The sequence below is a fragment of the Coenobita brevimanus genome, chromosome 82, assembly GCF_032717465.1.
Source record: "Coenobita brevimanus isolate Jiangsu-jjx chromosome 82, ASM3271746v2, whole genome shotgun sequence".
NCBI lineage: Eukaryota > Metazoa > Arthropoda > Malacostraca > Decapoda > Coenobitidae > Coenobita > Coenobita brevimanus.
In genome coordinates, this window is record NC_137035.1 from 16,047,488 (window position 1) to 16,065,687 (window position 18,200).

At 40.8% G+C, this 18,200-nt stretch overlaps 1 protein-coding gene across 1 annotated transcript in view; it reads left to right on the forward strand.

Annotated features, from left to right (window-relative positions):
- LOC145409630 (recombining binding protein suppressor of hairless-like) overlaps window positions 1-17,979 on the forward strand; it is a 140,295-nt gene extending 122,316 nt beyond the window's left edge. Inside the window, exons 14-15 of the mRNA XM_080279982.1 lie at window positions 14,591-14,615; window positions 17,812-17,979. Of these exons, the coding sequence (XP_080136108.1) occupies window positions 14,591-14,615; window positions 17,812-17,979 (193 nt within the window). The remainder of the gene's footprint in view (window positions 1-14,590; window positions 14,616-17,811) is intronic.
- The last annotated feature ends 221 nt before the right edge of the window (window positions 17,980-18,200 follow it).

An 18,200-nucleotide genomic window follows, 5' to 3' on the forward strand; every position in this document is an offset into this window, starting at 1 on the left:
ATTGTATAATGGTTTTATCCCCGCAGTATATCTCAGATATAATGTCAATTAGGCTTTCGTGGGTTTTCAAATTTTTTAGGGCTTTTATAATTTCTTCCCGTTTTATGGAGTCATACACTTTAGAAAAATCTATTGCTGCTACTGTCAGTGGTAATCTATTTCTGTATCTGCTGTACACGGTATTCAAGAATTAATAAACTGTCCTCTATTCTACCTGTCGTGAAGCCTGCTTGCACGTCATTATTTAGTGTTTTGGTTTATCTGATTTTCCAATTTTTCTTTTACTATAGACATGAACAGTTTGTATGCTATGTTTAGTAGAGCAATAGGTCGTAAATCTTTGGCTGTTGGTTTCGTTTTCTTCGGTATCATTTTTGTTTTTGAGATTTTCCAGTTCTCGCATTCTTCCGCTTGCTATTATTTGATTAAAGCAGTTTTTATGGTTTTTATACATATGCTACTCTTTGCCATTGCTTTGTAGCACTCTGGCTTTACCTCATCTGGTCCTGCAGCTTTTTTATTTCGTAAATTTAGTATGTGTTTTCTCTTCATCTTATGTTATTACTGGTGGTAGCATTGGGGTAATTCCAGTGTTTGTGCTAATTGCCATGTCCATATGTTCCATTATTAGGTCTGTTATATTACAGTATATTGGTCGCTGGTGTCTGAATTATGGCTATTTACAGCTTCTTTCTCTCTTTTATATGTCTCTCTTCTTCATTCCACACATTATTTATCTGGTTTTGGTGTTTTTGGTACATACCCTTCCAATAACCAATGAGTTCCACTGTTGTTGCTTCTGGGTCTAGCCTATCTCCCTCTGTGTTGTACAATTCTATCTCTTTATTCTCTTTTGGCTCAATTCCCTTTAATTAATTAATTAATTAATTCCCATATCTTTCTGCTCATATCAGAACTCTCCTTTACCTCCTTTGTTTTTTTTTTCTTTTCATGTATAGTTATTTCTTGCTTTAAACATTCTTGTACTTTAAATTTTTGTGCCTCATATCTGTTCAATAAGGTTTTCTTTTCCTCGTCTTTCACATTTCTTCTATTTCTGTTTATTTCTTTCATTTTGTTTACTTCTTTTATGATAATGTTATTCATCCAGGGGGGTTCTATATTCTTATTTATCATTTCTTCTTTTATAAATTTTCAGCAGTACTTCGCTGTTTTCTTCACTGCCTTTTCCAGCGTTTCCATGCTATTTGCCAATTCTTCCTTACATATTTTCTCCATTTCTCCTTCAGACCTGCTTAAGGACTCTTCATCTGTCGTATAATATTCTTTGCTCTGCCAGTTGTATTCATTAAAATTACTTTTTGTACCTCCTCCTTCATATCCAACTTCAATTAGGTTGTGGTCAGATAGGTCTGATTTTGTACCTTATCTATTTTCATGTATTTATATTTGTCATAAAACATTTGGTTAACTAATACAAGATCAATAGCACTTTTGTTGTTTCTCCCATGTATATTCTCCCTCACAGTTTTGGTCCTTGTTTAGTAATATGAGGTTGTATTCCTCCATCCATTTTATTACATCCTTCCCTTTTTTATCTAATTTCTGTGATCCTATGAAGCCTAAATGCGCATTGAAGTCACCTAGCAGTATAAACGGTTCCTCTTTCTTACTGTTATTTTCTAGTCTATTATCTATTTCTTCTTTCAGTCTGCCATATCTCTGTTTATCTTCTTCCTTCTCTCCTGTAGGTAAATATACTAAAAGTAGTTTATACTTGAAATTTATCATATTACAGTTGCTAAAGAGTAAGTCATTATTTTATAGTTGTTATTTTCTCTACTTCAGTACCTGTTTTTTTTTTTTTTTTTTTTTTTAAGAGAATCATCAAACCTCCTCCCTTTTTCTCATTTATATTTCTCATGCTGCTTATATATTTAAGACTATTACATATTTTAACTTTATCATTTTTTTGTTGAGTTTCAGTTAGGCACATTAACTCTCCTTCTGATATTGTTTCTATTTCCGTTATTTTTACATTTGTTAATCATTGTACTGTATATTTAGTACTGTAGTTTTATTTTATTTGTATTTTCCTTCATGTATCGATCCCTTCTCATCTTTTCTTATTAGTTGGCCATTGTTTATATACCAGCCTGTTTCCTTTTTCTCTTTTTTTTCTTTTAACTGTTCCCACAGCAGTTTGTTTTTCTCTCTTTCCTTCCTAGTCATATCTATTACTATTGAGATTCCTGTGGCTTCTACTTTTTGTGTATTTTTCAGATTCCTGGCCTTTTTTAATACATCCCATTTCATTTTTTTTCTTTAAGTTTGAGCAGTAGGGGTCGTCTCCTTGTACCATCATCTTCTTTACTGCCTAGCCTTATTGCATCTTCTATTTCAATATCTCTTACTTTTATTTCCTCCTTGATTACTTCTGTGCATAACCTTACATCATCATCTAACCTCTCCCTTGGGTTACTCTTCTCTGATTCTACTAAGTTATATATTAAGCTTCCTGCTGTGCTCTCCAGCCGTCGAGTTGGTGTACAAACGTGCCACTACACACTCCGTTATTGTACGGGTTTCCCATGATCAGAAACACCTCAGTCATGTCGCCTCTTGACTTATAAGCCTGATTAGGTAGTTCCAGCTTCTTCAGCCTCATAGGCTATACAGTATGTCAGGTCTCGGTGTGGGGATCAGCTTTCTCAGTTTCTCTCAGTTGACCTGAAAGAGACCTGTGTATCCAGCTCTGAACTATCAGCAAATTATGCGGTGGCAGTCAATTTATTTTTGTCTAATTGTATTTTAGCTTTATAGTCATATATCAGAGTCTGATCTTCCAAAGTTTATGTGAATTAATTTCAAAATGCAAAACTGATTTTGATTCCACTATATACTAGGGTAATACATTCCAATTATTAACAACTCTAATACAAAATGAGTTTATATGCTTATCCAATTTAATTCTTCTCTTGTAAATTTTCTTGTGATGTCCTTTTGTGGTCTGGTCCCCTCTCAGTTGAAAAACATCCTGGCATACTTGTGGGTCATAAACTTCACACAAAATCTTATATGTTTCAGTCATATCACATCTTGTCCTCCTATATGCCACTCCAGTGTGTGTAATCCTAGCTTCTTCAGTCTCTCAGTCGTCAGGGAAGGAACTAATTTAGTTGCTCTTCTCTGTACATTTTCAACTGCCTCTATATCCTTTATTAAATATGGACACCATACCTGATTGGCATATTATAAATGCGGTCGTACTAGAGTCACATACAGTGGTTTATAAATTTCCTCATCCAAGGATGCAAAGGTTCGTTTAATTAATCCGACAATCCGATTTGCCTTATTTATCTCCCACATGGTCTGTAAATATAAGCTTATTATCAATTATAACCCCTATATCCTTTTCTAAGTTCACTTCTAGCATTTTTGCAACCATGCTGTATCCCTTGTTCACAGTCTCTGATATTCCAATTGTCATGTTATGACATTTCTTAGGGTGAAACAAAAGTAGCCATTTTTCCGACCATCTCTTAGCTAATAGCACATACAGTAATTCCTTTTGCAGCTTTACAGTGTCTGTCCGGTTCCTAATCTGCCTGTAAACCTTTGTATCGCCAGCATTCGAGTATAACTCACTATCGTTATCAATTACCTCTGGAAGGTCATTAATATAGTGGACAACAGCAGTGGTCTGAGAACTGATCCCTGAGGAACCCCACTCTTAACCTCTAAGATTTATGGCTGTCCACAATGACACTTCGTTGTCTTCTTTTTAAAAAGGCCTCGATCCAATTAAGACATTTTTTTCCCAACGTTATAACTTCTTATTTTTCCCAGTAATCTTCTGTGTGACACTGTATTGAAGGCCTTCATAAAATCACAATATGCTGCATCCACTGCATCACCCTGTAGTATCTGAATCCACTGTTCCATCATTTAGATAAGCTGAAGAGTTGTTGACCTTCCTGGCAAAAAGCCGAACTGCCTTTTACTTAATAATTTGTTTGTCTTCATATGGTTTATTACCGGTATCTTTTCTCTACTTATTGACTCCATTAACCTGCAGACCACACTTGTCAGACTCACTGGTCTTTAGTTTTCAGGGTCACAGCGATATCCCAGTCAGAAAATAGCTGTTATATATCCAATTTTCCAGTCTTCTGGTTCTTGGCTGTTATTGTATGAATGCTCAGATAATAATGTCAGAGGCTTAGCAAGCTAGTCACAACCGTCCTTAATAATGCTTGGGTGCAGTCCATCTGGTCCGGGTGATTGAGTCCTTTTCAAGTTTTTAACCCTACATTAGTACCCTAGGGTGTTTGGACATCCCTCAAAAATTGTATGCTCACAATTTTGAGTTGGCAACACTGACATTCCTCTCCTTTCCAGTACCTTCTTGAATACGTGAGGCGAGGGACCACTGAGAGTTTCACATTCCTGCCCCTGGTCATGTGAAGAATAGACGCATTATTGTCCTTTGGGGTGTGTAGTCACCCCACGCTACAAACCAAGGTATGTTTTCATCATTTCATGTTTTTTGTTTCTATTTTTCCTTTTCAATGGAAAATTAATTTATGTAAATTTATTATGCAGTATTTGCTGTTGTGAAGGTTTTTCATGAATTGTGGCTCTCAAGGCATTATTACAATTATTTTTCTTTTTCATTGTTTTTCTTGCAATTTTGTGTTTATTGGAACAGTTTGCACTTATTTTGGTGATTTATACATTTTTCTTTTATTTTCGTGGTGTGTTTGTGGAAGCATAAACAACGTATTTTTTTCATAGCCAATCAGCAACAGAATTAGTTTTATATCACAACATTGACATACCGGTACCGGTATTTCTCTAGCTATGATTTTAGTACTCGGAAAATTAAACCTATTTACGAGTTTGTACAGTATATTGTCTATGATGATTTGGAGGAAATAAAAACAATATCATTTATAATACTGTATACCCCTATCTGATAATTGAGTGTTAGAACCAAATTTCGACTTTGTTTATGTTCGACCAATCCTTTTACACATATATTCATAAATATCACCTGCAATGAAATTAACCTGTTTGTGAGTAACTGGAGGAGTATATTCAAGAAGCTGTATGAATATATTAGAAAAATTAGCAGCAGGACATGAATTTTGGGGGGTGGGGTGTTCAAGCACCCCAGGGTACTATCGGTGTTCCAACACTCAGGGGGACTAACACAGGGTTAATGGCATTTATTATCTGTGCCAACGGAAACTCAATTGAAGACAGTTCTGGTACCTCCTTTGTTGGAAGGTGTGGCACCCCCCTTTCTGGTTCCTCTGTGTACACCTCACTGAAATACTTTGCTAAGATGTTTGCTTTTTTTTTTTTTTTTTTTTTTTTTTTTTTTTTTTTTTTGACTGTCTTGTCTTCACTTTACCTGTTTTGTTATTTAATTCAGGGATACATATCGTTGTTAACATTCCAAGTACATATACGTCAGGCAAACAGTACGATTTCAGTTTGAATTTGGTTCCCACGCTTGGGCCTGTGGGGTATGAATTTCATTTCGTCTCAAGCCATGGCAACGAAGACTCTCCGTCAGGCAGTCACACAGTCGGATTTCAGTTTGAATTTGGTTCCCATGCTCGGGCCTGTGGGGTATGAATTTCATTTCATCTCAAGCCATGGCAACGAAGACTCTTCTGATGAAGACGAGAAACCAATTCCTGGACCGTCTTCACGGTATACTGGCCTCAGTACTAACAAGGCATATGGGCCTGATGGGGTCCCTCCTGTTGTTCTCAAGAACTGTGCTTCTGTGCTTACACCCTGCCTAGGCAAACTCTTTCGTCTTTGTCTGTCAACTTGTACCTTTCCTTCTTGCTGGAAGTTTGCTCTCATTCAGCCAGTCCCAAAGAAGGGTGACCACTCCCAACCCTCCAACTATCGTCCAATTGCTTTAACGTCCTGTATTTCAAAAGTTTTCGAGTCAATTCTTAATAGAAAAATTTTAAGGCATCTTTCCTATCACAACCTTCTTTCAGATCGTCAGTATGGGTTCCGTCAGGGACGCTCCACTGGCGATCTTCTCACCTACCTTTCAGACTCCTGGTCATCCTCCTTTCGGGTCTTTGGCGAAAGCTTTGCCATTGCACTTGACATCTCAAAGGCTTTCGATCGAGTCTGGCATAAATCTTCAATTTCCAAACTGCCCTCCTACGGTTTTTATCCTTCTATCTGTGCCTTCATCGCTAGTTTCCTTTCTGGTCGTTCTATAGCCGCTGTTGTAGACGGCCATCGTTCTTCTCCTAGATCTATCAACAGTGGTGTTCCTCAGGGCTCTGTCCTATCACCAACTCTCTTCCTTTTATTCATCAATGATCTTCTAAGCTGTACATCTAACTCTATCCACTCATACGCTGATGACTCCACCCTTCACCTTTCCATTCGGTTCCCGCAACGCCCATCTCAACAGTTACTTCAACAAACAAGGGATGAGGCTATGGCACACCTAATGTCTGACTTGGCTCGTATCTCTGACTGGGGTAAAAATAATATGGTTATCTTTAATGCATCTAAGACTCAGTTCTTACACCTATCAACCCGACAAAATCTTCCACAGGTATACCCATTAATGTTTAATAATATTCAGCTTAATCCTGCATCATCCTTGAACATGCTTGGGGTTTCATTTACTCGGGACTTATCTTGGAAAAATCATATTACATCTCTTGTAAAATCTGCTTCCAAGAGATTGGGTGTGCTAAGCCGACTCCACTCTTTCTTTACCCCTGCACAATTGTTGACTCTATACAGGGGTTTTATCCGCCCCTGTGTGGAGCACAACTCTCATGTGTGGGGAGGCTCCCCACATACAGCTCTTCTCAATAGGGTGGAGTCAAAGGCTTTTCGTCTCATTAACTCTCCTCCTCTTACTGACTCCCTTCAACCTCTGTCTCTTCGCTGCTCTGTTGCATCTTTATCTCTTTTCTATCGCTACTTTAATGGTCACTGCTCCTCTGAACTGTCTGCTTGCATTCCTCCAGCTCTACGACGGGCGCGTAGCACCCGTCTGGCAGCAAACTCTCATCCCTTTTCTGTCCAACTCTCTAATGCAAGAGTTAACCGTTACTCCCAGTCTTTCATTTATGTAACAGGTCAGCTCTGGAACTGTCTCCCTCTGTCTGTATTTCCTGCTTCCTATGATCTCCAGTCTTTCAAACTAAGTGTGTCCAGGCATCTCAAAATGATCGGATCTTGAATTTGGCTCTCTATTGTATTTTGTTTTTCTCTTGGAGAGAACTGTTACTGCGGGCTCATGGCCTTTGGTTCCTTCTTCCTCGCATAAAAAAAAAATATAAAAAAAAATAAATAAATACAGTAATTCCTCGACTGTGTGTCATAATAGACCCAAAGGCATGACCGGATACAGGCAATAACCTGTATTGTACCCATACCCAACCTACAGTATATGTACAGTACCCCTCCTAATTTTGGCAGTGTTCTCAGTCTTTTGGCTCTTCTTAGTCATCAAAACACATTGGAATATGCAGTATAATCCTAAACACTAAGAAAAAATGCATAAACAACAAAAAAGAAAACGAAACAAAAACGTATCAAAACCTATGATTATGTACAGTACCGCTCCTACTTTTGGCAGTGTTGTGCAGTCCTTCAGCAGCATTTAGACATCAAAACAGCAACGGGATTATCCAGTGTAATGTTAGACACTAGGAAACAATGCATAGACAACAAAAATACACAAATATCCTGTCTATTAAGTACAGTATACCCCACCTAATTTTGGCAGTGGTCTCTGGTCTTCCAGTTGTATTTAAACATCAAAACACACATGGGCATATCTGGTGTAATGGTAGACACTAAAAAGCAATGCCTAAAAAGTCCACAAAAAAATAATAAGACGGTGGTTGCAGTATTTTTAACCCTTTCGGGAATTTAAAAAGTTTCTCAGACAGTAAGAATAATGGCTGACTCCGTTCGCAAAGAATAAAAAAATCAATTTCAGTATGCCTCTCGGAAGTTGGTTATATTGGTATAACTTGTATACCATCATTTTCGTTGCTGTTTATACTATAAGGTAATAAAAACGCAAAACTGATGAGTAAAAGTACAAAAAACACTGAGGCTAAACTTGGAAAGTGAAAAATATCTTCAAATAACTTTCTAACATCCTAGTGCAAAATCTTGCCCACACCGTGCAGGAGCTAAGCTCGTGTCTAGATGCAGAATTTCATGAGCTTTCTCACGTTCATTTCGAAATTTCAGTACGACCAGTAATACGTAAATGAATTGCAAAAAACTAAAAAGAAAAACACAGAGATGATACGTGACACAAGGGTTGGGGAGGACTGAGGGAGAGGGAGGGAGGAAAGCCGGCAAGCTGTGACCATGGGGAGGGATGGAGGAAAGCCGGCATGCTGTGAGCATGGGTAAGGATGGAGACGGACTGTGGGGGGAGGGGAGAAGCAAAAGATGCCAATGGACTTTATTCGATGAGGCGGTGGAGAGGCGCTTTTGCTTTGCTGGTGGGTTAGACTCTGTGTTACTTCTCCGAGGGTGGTATATTCCCATTGATCCAGCCAGCCGGGAACTTTCACCATTTGGTAAGGACCCATACAGCCTTTCTTACTCACCTTGTCGTTTATGTCTATTTTCCTTGTGCACAGCCGGTATGTTTCTGTAGATGAGGGTGGCTGGGTGATTTCGACCATATGTTAGGGATCCGTACAGCCATTCTCGCTCACCATGTGGGTTAGGATCTGTTATCCGCGAGTGGACAGAGAAGCTGGTGAACCACTGAACAAATTTTTTTGCTTTGCCGGCTGCTGAAGCCGGAGCTTTTATGAATGGTTATGGACAAATAAGTCCAGTTATGGTTATAATATAGTGAAGGCATAATAAATGAATACGGACTGTACAGATAATCGAGGTTCTTACAGGTATACCCCCATTAACAGTGCAACTGGTAAGGTAAAAAACCCATCGTTAGGCGGGGTATTGTGTATCAGGGTAGATTTAGCATGTAAAGTAATGGGATGCGTTTTTCAGCCGTGGGTTTCCCCCCCAACCTGGTCCAGAACCCACTCAAATTAGCCCCAAAACAAGTTTATAGTCAATCATAATGGCCTAACAGCTGTAAAAGAAGCTAACGTAACCCTAACACATGTAAATAACTAAAACCAACAAATAAAATCTGAAAATCGTCAGATATAAATCTGTAGAAAATCAAGCTTTGTAAACTGTACCCCAAAATGACAATGTTCACCCCATCTACGGCCAAAATACATTAATCTGAGTTCAAAAAATGTTTATAAATCAACCTAAACACACAATTTTAGTCTAAAATATAATCAAAATCGGTAAAAAAATAAAAACCCATCATTAAACCGGGGTTTGGCCATCATTAGGCGGGGTATGGTGGTATTTCTACCCCCATTGTTAAGCTGGGGTATCTTATATCGAGGTATACCTGTACTGTACTCAGGTCTAGGCTGGATACGGTAGGTCTGTTTTGGATAGGCAGAGATAGGTCACTGGTAAGTTAGGTCGGATTTTTGGTTAGTTTAACCCCGTGGAGTCAGGAATTGTTCATAAAATCGACTGTCAGGAGCGGGTATTTTTCGAAAAAAATAGGTGATTTTTCAGAAATACCTATGAAAACTGTTGAAGCTACCATTAAAATCTTTATACCCAGCAAAGTACAACTTTTTAACTTCAGAATGAGTGATGTTCCAATGTTGTACGAGTAGATATTGTAGAGCAGTGGCTGAGAATGTAGGAGTGTCTAAACGTTTTGGATCAGGGACCGACTTCCCCATGACACATGTTCCAGAGTGGGGACCGACTTTTAGGGGTTAATACTGAAGCCCCCCCCCCCCCCCTGAAGGTTTTCAGTGTGATTTATTTGATTGTGATATTCATTTCAACTGTAAATCGCCCATTTTTGCTTGTTTCCCCCACCCAAAAACACCAGTTTCCCACAAGTCCTCCATTATCGATGGAGGATGGCAGTTTCCCACAAGTCCTCCATTATCGATGGAGGATGGCAGTTTCCCACAAGTCCTTCATTATCGATGGGGGATGGGCATAACTAAAAAACCAGTGATATTCAACAGAAACGAATCAGATTCAGACAAAACACACAAAAGAAAATATAATTTTTAGCTTCGAAGGGAGTTGGGTGCATTTCCAAAAAATTACCATCCTTCATCTTTCCTTCCATTATGTATTGCTTTCTTCTAGTGTTTGTTCTTCCTATTCTGATGTGGTTACATTTATTTGGATGGAATTTTAACATCCAGTCATTGGACTACATTTTGGTTTCATTAAGATCCTGTGGCGGGGGGGACACATCTGGCCGCACTATGGGGTGGTACTACTACTCTGTGGCCAGGTTTTATTAGGAAGAATACTGCCACGGTATTCCCTGCATGTCGTAAAAGGCGACTAAAAGGGGCGGGGTGAGGGGATTAGGGACCCCCTCCATTGTTTTTTTGGTTCCTAAAAAGAGTCAGGCCAGAGAAAGGCATGGGGGATCGAGTTATCCCCGTATCGTGAAGATTGGGTTTATGAATGTGCGTGGATGTAGTACGATTGTGGCTAAAAGGGAGGAGATTGGGAGAATGTTTGTGAGAAGAAAGCTGGATGTGTTAGCTTTGAGTGAAAGAAAGATGAAAGAGAAAGGTGAGTCTAAGTTTGGAAGTGTGAATGGAAGATTGTCAGGTGTTGATAGAGGAAGGGCAAGAGGTGGCCTTGTTAGTGAGTCCGGAAGTACAGCAGTGTGTAATTGAATGGAAGGTGTCATCGAGGCTGATGTGGGTGAAAGCGAAATTTGAACGTGAGTTGTGGGTGTTTGTGAGTGCATATGGGCCTGGTAGTGAAAGGGATGAAGAAGAGAGGGAGTCTTTCTGGAATGATGAGTGTCTGCTGAGTTTTGGAGCGAATGTGAATGTGGTAATGATAGGAGATTTGAATGCTAGAGTTGGAAATGTTCCAGTTGAAGGTGTAGTTGGTATGCGTGATGTGCCTGGAAGAAATAAAAATGGGGAACGAATGATAGGGATGTGCGTTGAGCGAGAAATGGTGATTGGAAATACCTTGTTTGAGGAGAAAGATATTTATAAGTATACGTGGGTGAGACAGGAGGGTGGAAGAATTGTTGATAGAGCATTGATGGACTATAAAGTTGTGTCCAGGAATGTAATAGGAAAATTGTTGGATGTGAGAGTTCTGAGAGGGGAGGGTGGAGGTACTGTATCTCTGACCACTACCTGGTGGAGGGAAAGTTAAGAGTAGGTAAGAGATGGGTGAGAGCTAGGAGAGTTAAGTGTGACAGGGAGGTTTTGAAAGTAAGTTAGATAAAAGAGAGAAAATGAAAGAGTATCAGGAGAAATTGAAAGATGAGTGGAACACAGTGAAAGGTCAGGAAAATGGCAGTGTGGAGGAGGAATGGCAGTTGTTTAAGAGTGCTGTTGTGGGGCATGCGGAAGAGGTGTGTGGTGTGAGACGAGTGAGTGGTGGTGTAAGAAAAGGAAGTGAATGGTGGTGCGAGGAAGTATGGCTGTGGCTGCAGAGGAAGGATGAGGTGTCATATGAGAGGTATAAGGAAAAGAGGAATAGGGCGAGAAGGGCTGTGTGTGATGCTAAAGTGACAGCAGATGAGAGGTGGAGTAGGCTGTTGACCGAAATTTTTCAACAGAATAAGAAAATGTTTTGGAAGGAGGTGAAAAGGGTGCAAAAGGAAGAGTCTGGGAAGGAAGAGTGAGTAAAAGCAGAGGATTGAAGGATGTTAATTGAGATGGATGCAGTACGGAAGAGATGGGTGGAGTATTTTGAAAGATTGTTAAATGTAGAGGAGAAAAGGGAGGCTGAGATTGTGGCGGATGGAAGGGTGCAAGGAATAAATGTGTTGGGAGAGTTGAATGATTCTTTGATCACAAAGGATTAAGTGCAGGAGGCAGTAAAGAAGATGAAAACAGGGAAAGCTGCAGGTGTGGATGGGTGTGTTGTGGAATGCCTGAAAGGTGATGGAGCGACTGTTGTTGACTGGTTAGTAAGATTATTTAATGTGTGCTTTGTGAAAGGTATGGTGCCAGTTGACTGGGCAAGTGCTTTTGTGGTCCCGTTGTATAAAGGTAAGGGTGATAAGTATGAATGTACTAGCTTTAAGGGTATAAGTCTGTTGAGTGTTGTAGGTAGGGTGTATGGTAAAGTGTTAATTAAGAGAGTTCGAGAGGGTACAGAGGGAGTGATTGGTGATAAGCAGTTTGGCTTTGGGAGAGGGAGGGGATGCGTGGATCAGGTGTTTGCTGTGAGACAGGTGTGTGAAGAGTATTTAGTGAAAGGTAAGGATGTGTTTTGGGCGTTCATGGATTTAGAGAAAGCGTATGATAGAATTGATAGGGAGGCTTTGTGGACTGTTTTAGGATTGTATGGACTTGATGGTAGGTTGCTAAAAGCAGTGAAAGGTTTTTATGTAAATAGTAGGGCGTGTGTAAGAGTAGGAAATAATGTGAGTGATTGGTTTCCCGTGAAAGTGGGGCTGCAGCGGGGATGTGTGATGTCGCCTAGGTTGTTTAATATTTATATGGATGGTGTTGTAAGGGAGGTGAATGCAAGAGTGCTAGGTGGAGGTCTGAGTCTGGTGAATGTTGATGGTGGAGAGTGGAATCTGAAGCAGCTGCTGTTTGCAGATATACTGCACTGGTGGCTGATTCAGAGGAGAGATTGAGACAGTTGGTAGAGGAGTTTGGAAGGGTGTGTGAATGGAGGAAATTGAAAGTAAATGAGAACAAGAGTAAAGTGATGAAGTGTACGAGGTTGGTAGATGGTAGGAGGATGAATATAATTTTGAATGGTGAGTTGCTTGAGGAGGTAGAGTGTTTTAAGTATTTAGGGTCACATGTTGCTGTAGATGGAAGAATAGATGCAGAAGTGAAGTTTAGAATGAATGAATTAGGAAAGGTGCTGGGAGGAATGAAAAAAGTGTTTAGATGTTGTTCGCTTAGCATGGATGTAAAGAGAAGGCTGTATGAGGGTGTTGTGGTACTGACTGCATTATATGGGGCTGAAACATGGAATATGGGTGTAGCAGAGAGGAAAAGTTTGAATGTAATGGAGATGAGGTGTATGAGGAGTATGTGTGGAGTGACGCGTATGGATCGAGTGGGAAATGATGAAATGCAAAGGAGAACTGGAGTTATTCAGGAGATGGCTGATCGAGTTGAGCAGAGGGTATTGCGATGGTTTGGGCATATGAAGAGAAAGGATAATGAAAGATTGGTGAAAAAGATACCTAAATCTGATGTGAGGTGTAAGGCTGAGAGGAAGACCACGAATAGGATGGATGGACAGTGTGAAGAGATCGTTGGATGCGAGAGAGATGTCTGTTGAGCAAGGAAGAATGGCTGTGCATGATTGAAATGAATGGAGAAAAATTGTGAAGGAATAAATGATGACGCAGCCCTGAGGGGATATTCTCCTGCATTTGTCTGATCAGCTGATCAGGTCAGGTGTGGGTAAGGGGATGGGTCTATTATGATGTGGCAGGGGTAAACCAGCTCTGCTGTCAGGCCCTGCTGCGGATGTGACTGATTGCACTGTACAGCTCACCCTCGTGCGGTGTGGTGCGGTGAGGATCTGTCCCTTCTCCCCTTTGAGGCTAAGATGCGAATGAATGTGTTGAGTGGATAAGTAAATTGGGAGTGTGTCGTCCTGTCTCGGCTACCTCCCTTTCCTTGGGGGAAGCAGCCTAGGTATATAAATAGACGTTGTAGTACCGGTATTCTGTCCATCGCAGATGCAGCTGAGGTGGGCCTCTACTGGCACCAGGCAAATCTACTGCTCCTGACAGTGCATCAAATGAGTTTGACCCGAGATTGGGGTATCTTGGTATGGGGGGGGGGGGTTGGTCGGGAACTTGTGACAGACATCTGTCTAACTGGTATTTGAAGGCATCACGGGATGTGTCAGTAAAACATCGGAGAATCAGAGGCTGAGTTAAAAAAGCGATGTCCCATTGTAGGTGAAGTTTTCATGGACTATGGTTGGCACTGTCTGGGACATATCTTCAGGTCTCCTCACATAGCAAAGGCAACCTTTTCGTGGGTTGCACTTGACACGTAGATCCATGTTTGGACCGGCTGTGCTAAAACCCTCCAAACATAGATTATGGCATATCTTTCTTCTCTTCTCTGAAGTGAATTGAGTCTAAAATGCTGTAACCTCACACAGTAATTTAGATCCTGCATACTTTGGATTCTGCTGGTGAAGGATCTTTGCAGTGCTTCTAATTTTATTATTTCACTCATTTTATGGGGTATTCAAATCTTGGTAGCACCAGTGACTTCCTAGTGAACATCCTCCTTGGGCTTCTGGGCTTGAAAGCTCTTAGTATCCAGCAAGACAGCTGGATGAAGCCACTGTTTTGTCTGGCTATGTGGTGGGTGAAGGTGGCATTGTTGCTCATTTGAACTAGATCTTTCACATGTTCCTTGGCCGTGATGACTTTGTCACAACAAATGTACTGAGTCATCCCTAAAATGTTGATGCTGGCCATATCTCAGAAATTCAAATTTTTTCTTTTTGCTCATGCTAATACTCAGTCTAGATACTCGTACTCTTGCAGAGGACTCACATCTTCTTGGGAGCAGGTACGTTTCATGATACGAGTATCATCTGCAAAGGTGACATGCGATTATTTCAGGTCCTTGTCATTGTTTGCAGTCTTGAAGAGAAAAGTAAGGGCCCCAATATTGAGCCTTGAGGGACCCCACTGATTATAATGCTTAGTTCATACAGGTTTCCTTGGACTGACACAATATGTTTCCAGTCAGTAAGGAAGCAGTGAATCCATAAGCCCAGATTTCCACAAATACCTAGTGCTTTCGGTTTATGGAGGACAGTGCCGTGGTCAGCCTTATCAAAAGCCTTGTCAAAATCCAGATAGATAACTAGTATGTATTATGGCCTTTCTGAATGTCCTTCAATATTCCTTCATAGTATATACAAGCAGCTGTGAGAGACAGGAACGACCCAGCTTGAAGCCATGTTGTCCATCGTTGAAGGCACCAGTTTTCTCGAGATGTTCAGTGATCATGGTCCTTATTACCCTTTCCATGATATTTGAATCTGGTCCTTATTACCCTTTCCATGATTTTAAACTTGCAATATGTGAGACGTCAAGGTCTGTAATTTTTTGCCTGGCCTTTGTTTCCCCTCATGAATATGGGTGTTACTTTGCCTACCTTCACTGCTGTAGGAACAATACCTGAGCTTATTAAATATGTCCATAACATTTGCAGGGCAATAGCCAGTTCATATTTACAGTTTTTAAGAAACAGGATGTAAACTATCCCGATCATCATGGATATGTCTTTTTTTTTTTTTTTTTTTTTTTTTTTTTTTGGTGTCACCAGCATAGAGATAAATCTCACGGTACTTAGCAATGTCAGGCAAGTTCAGCCCGATATTTTATGCTACCTCCACACAGTTTTAAATTATGGAAAAACCTTACATAGTGACGGGGTTAGACAGCCACCATTAACTTTTGTATGTCTATATCTGTCTATTGCCAGACGCCTTAATCCTGTAAGGGATGGCCACAAACAAATTGCCTCCGTGTTGCCCTGTCTCCTGCCATTTACTGCCCCCCCCCCCAGCTCACCCACCCCTCTCTTATATACCTCTCCACTCAGCCCTCCATCTCATCCTTGGCCTCCCCCTCCCTCTTCTCCCCTCCACCTCATTCACATACACTCGTCACGTTAGTCTCTCGCTCTCCATCTTCTCCACATGGCCAAACCACCTCTGTTTTTCTCCTAATGCTTTCCATCACATCCACATCCACACCACAACGCTCCTTCATTTCTTCATTTGTCAGTATGTCTCTCCGTTAACTTCACCTGCTCCTCTCAAATAACCCATTTCCACTGCTCTCACTCTTGACTTGTGTCCTTCCAACAACGTCCAACCTTCACTTCCATATGTTAGAGTTAGTATCACAATACCATCATGCAGCAACTTTTTTACTTCCGTGCTCCCCTTCCTGTTTCTTATCACTGCTTTCAAAGAACCAGCAACCTTTCTTTCTTGTTGTACCATTTCAAGTACTTAATCCTCTGAACTTCCATTCCTTACTCATTTCACTACCCAAGTACAGTACCGGTACTGTACTTAAATGCACTCACATTTTCCATTTCATCATCCAACCTCACTGTACATTCAGTGACTTTATTTCTCTCGAAGACGGTAACTACTCTTTCTTACGTTCACCTTTAGTTTGCATTTCTTACACTCTCTCCCGAACTCATTCACCAAGCATTGCAGTTCCCCTTCATCTTCACTTGATACAGTGTCATCTGCAAACAACAGTACAGGAAGTTTCCAGATGCTGCCCTCTCTAATTAGGTCCACTCCAGCATCCACAACCCTACCTTGTATCTCTTTTATAACCATGGAGCTGTGACATATTCCTGTTTCAGTCCTACATTTGGACAGAAAAGTTCACTTAGTTCACTATCCACACGCACTGAAGCTTTAGGACCCGCATACTTAATTCTTCACGGCATTCAACAACTTCCCATTTACTCCATAACTATATTCTTAATATTTTCCAGAATCCTTGTCTATCCACTCTGTCGTATGCTTTCTCCAAATCCATGAAGGCCACTTACAACTTCTTTCCCCAATCTAGAAACTTTTCCACTAAAGACCTTAGGACCAATCTCTGATCTACATAACCTCTTCCCTTCCTAAAACGTCCCTGTTCTTCTTCAATTAATTCCTCTGTTATTTCCCTAACACTGTCAGTAAGTATCCTACCACATACTTTTCCTGTTACACTAAGAAGACAAATGCCCCGATGATTACCACACACTTTTTTCCCCTTTTCGTTTGTACAGGAGAATAAGTATATATACCTGATTTCCAATCCTCTGAGACTCCACCTTCCTCCAAGGCCAATCTCCACATCTTCCATATCCATTCTGCCACTATCTTTCCCCCATGCTTCATCATTTCACCACACATTCCATCAATTCCTGGGTCTTTCCCCAATTTGACTTTATTGCTTCCACTACATCCATCCTACTGATCTCTTCCTCCCTTCTCACCTCCCACCTCCCAGTCTTGCCCCAGCTAGCTACTTATACTGGCATAACTTTCATTCTCTATGTTTAACAGTTCCTTAAAGTGTACTTTCCAGTTGCTCATTTTTTCTCCCTTCTCAATCTACCATTGTTATCTTTCACTCCCCCACTAACTTATTTATCACCCTGTCTGATTCTCTTTACCTCCTTCCAGAACATTCTCCTACATTCCCTTCACTTTAAACATCAACTTCATCCCACTCAGTTACCATTTTTCTCCCACAGCCAGCAGGCATATTGTTGCTATGGTCCTTTCACTACCATGGAAAAACTGAGACTGAGACACTGAGTACTGAGTCAGCAGTAGTCCAGCCTCACCTGTCCATTTCCTGTATTAACGTGTACAGGATAAGTTATCAAAGACTTGGTCCAGCTGGACCAACCTGTATCAACATGTCTGAAACAAGTATCTGTTCTCCAGATAACACTCCAAACTTTTTATTTAGTTCAAAATTACCTTGTAATTATTTTAACTAATTTACGTATAAATATGAGGAATAACAACAACAACAAAAAAAAAAAAAAAAAAAAGCCCAGTAAAGCCCCGCCAAAAAATAGTGGGTTGAGTTAAAAAAAAAAAAAAAGTTTTTTTTCCAACCCTGACGTCAGCGATGTGAGGGAGTGGTTGGACAATGATGGTTGCGATCCAAGTCATCAAACGTTGTGTGATGAGATCACCACTGCTGTCTGTGCAAGACAGACAGAGGACAGTGATGAGAACGAGGACCCTAACTCTGAGCACCCCACCACTCCATCACTCCCTCATCTTGATGTGCTACGTGCTGGCATTGAGCAGGTGCTCAGATATGCCGAGCACCCGCTTTGCTACAGGAAGTTTGTTCCACTGAAGCTGGTGATGGATCTGTAGGCAGTCAGAGATGCTGTCATTCTCCGTCAGAATTATCGCACGTATCGTCAGACCAAGATTGACTCCTTCCTCACGCCTGCCACCCCCACGTGTACGAGCCCTTTCTCCCTGCCACCACCACCTCATCCCCAGTCTTCACTCTCGGACTCATACCCGAGCACATCAACAGCCGTTAAGTCGCTGTTAGATGTGAGCTTGCGGCTGTCTTCAGAGTCACGTGT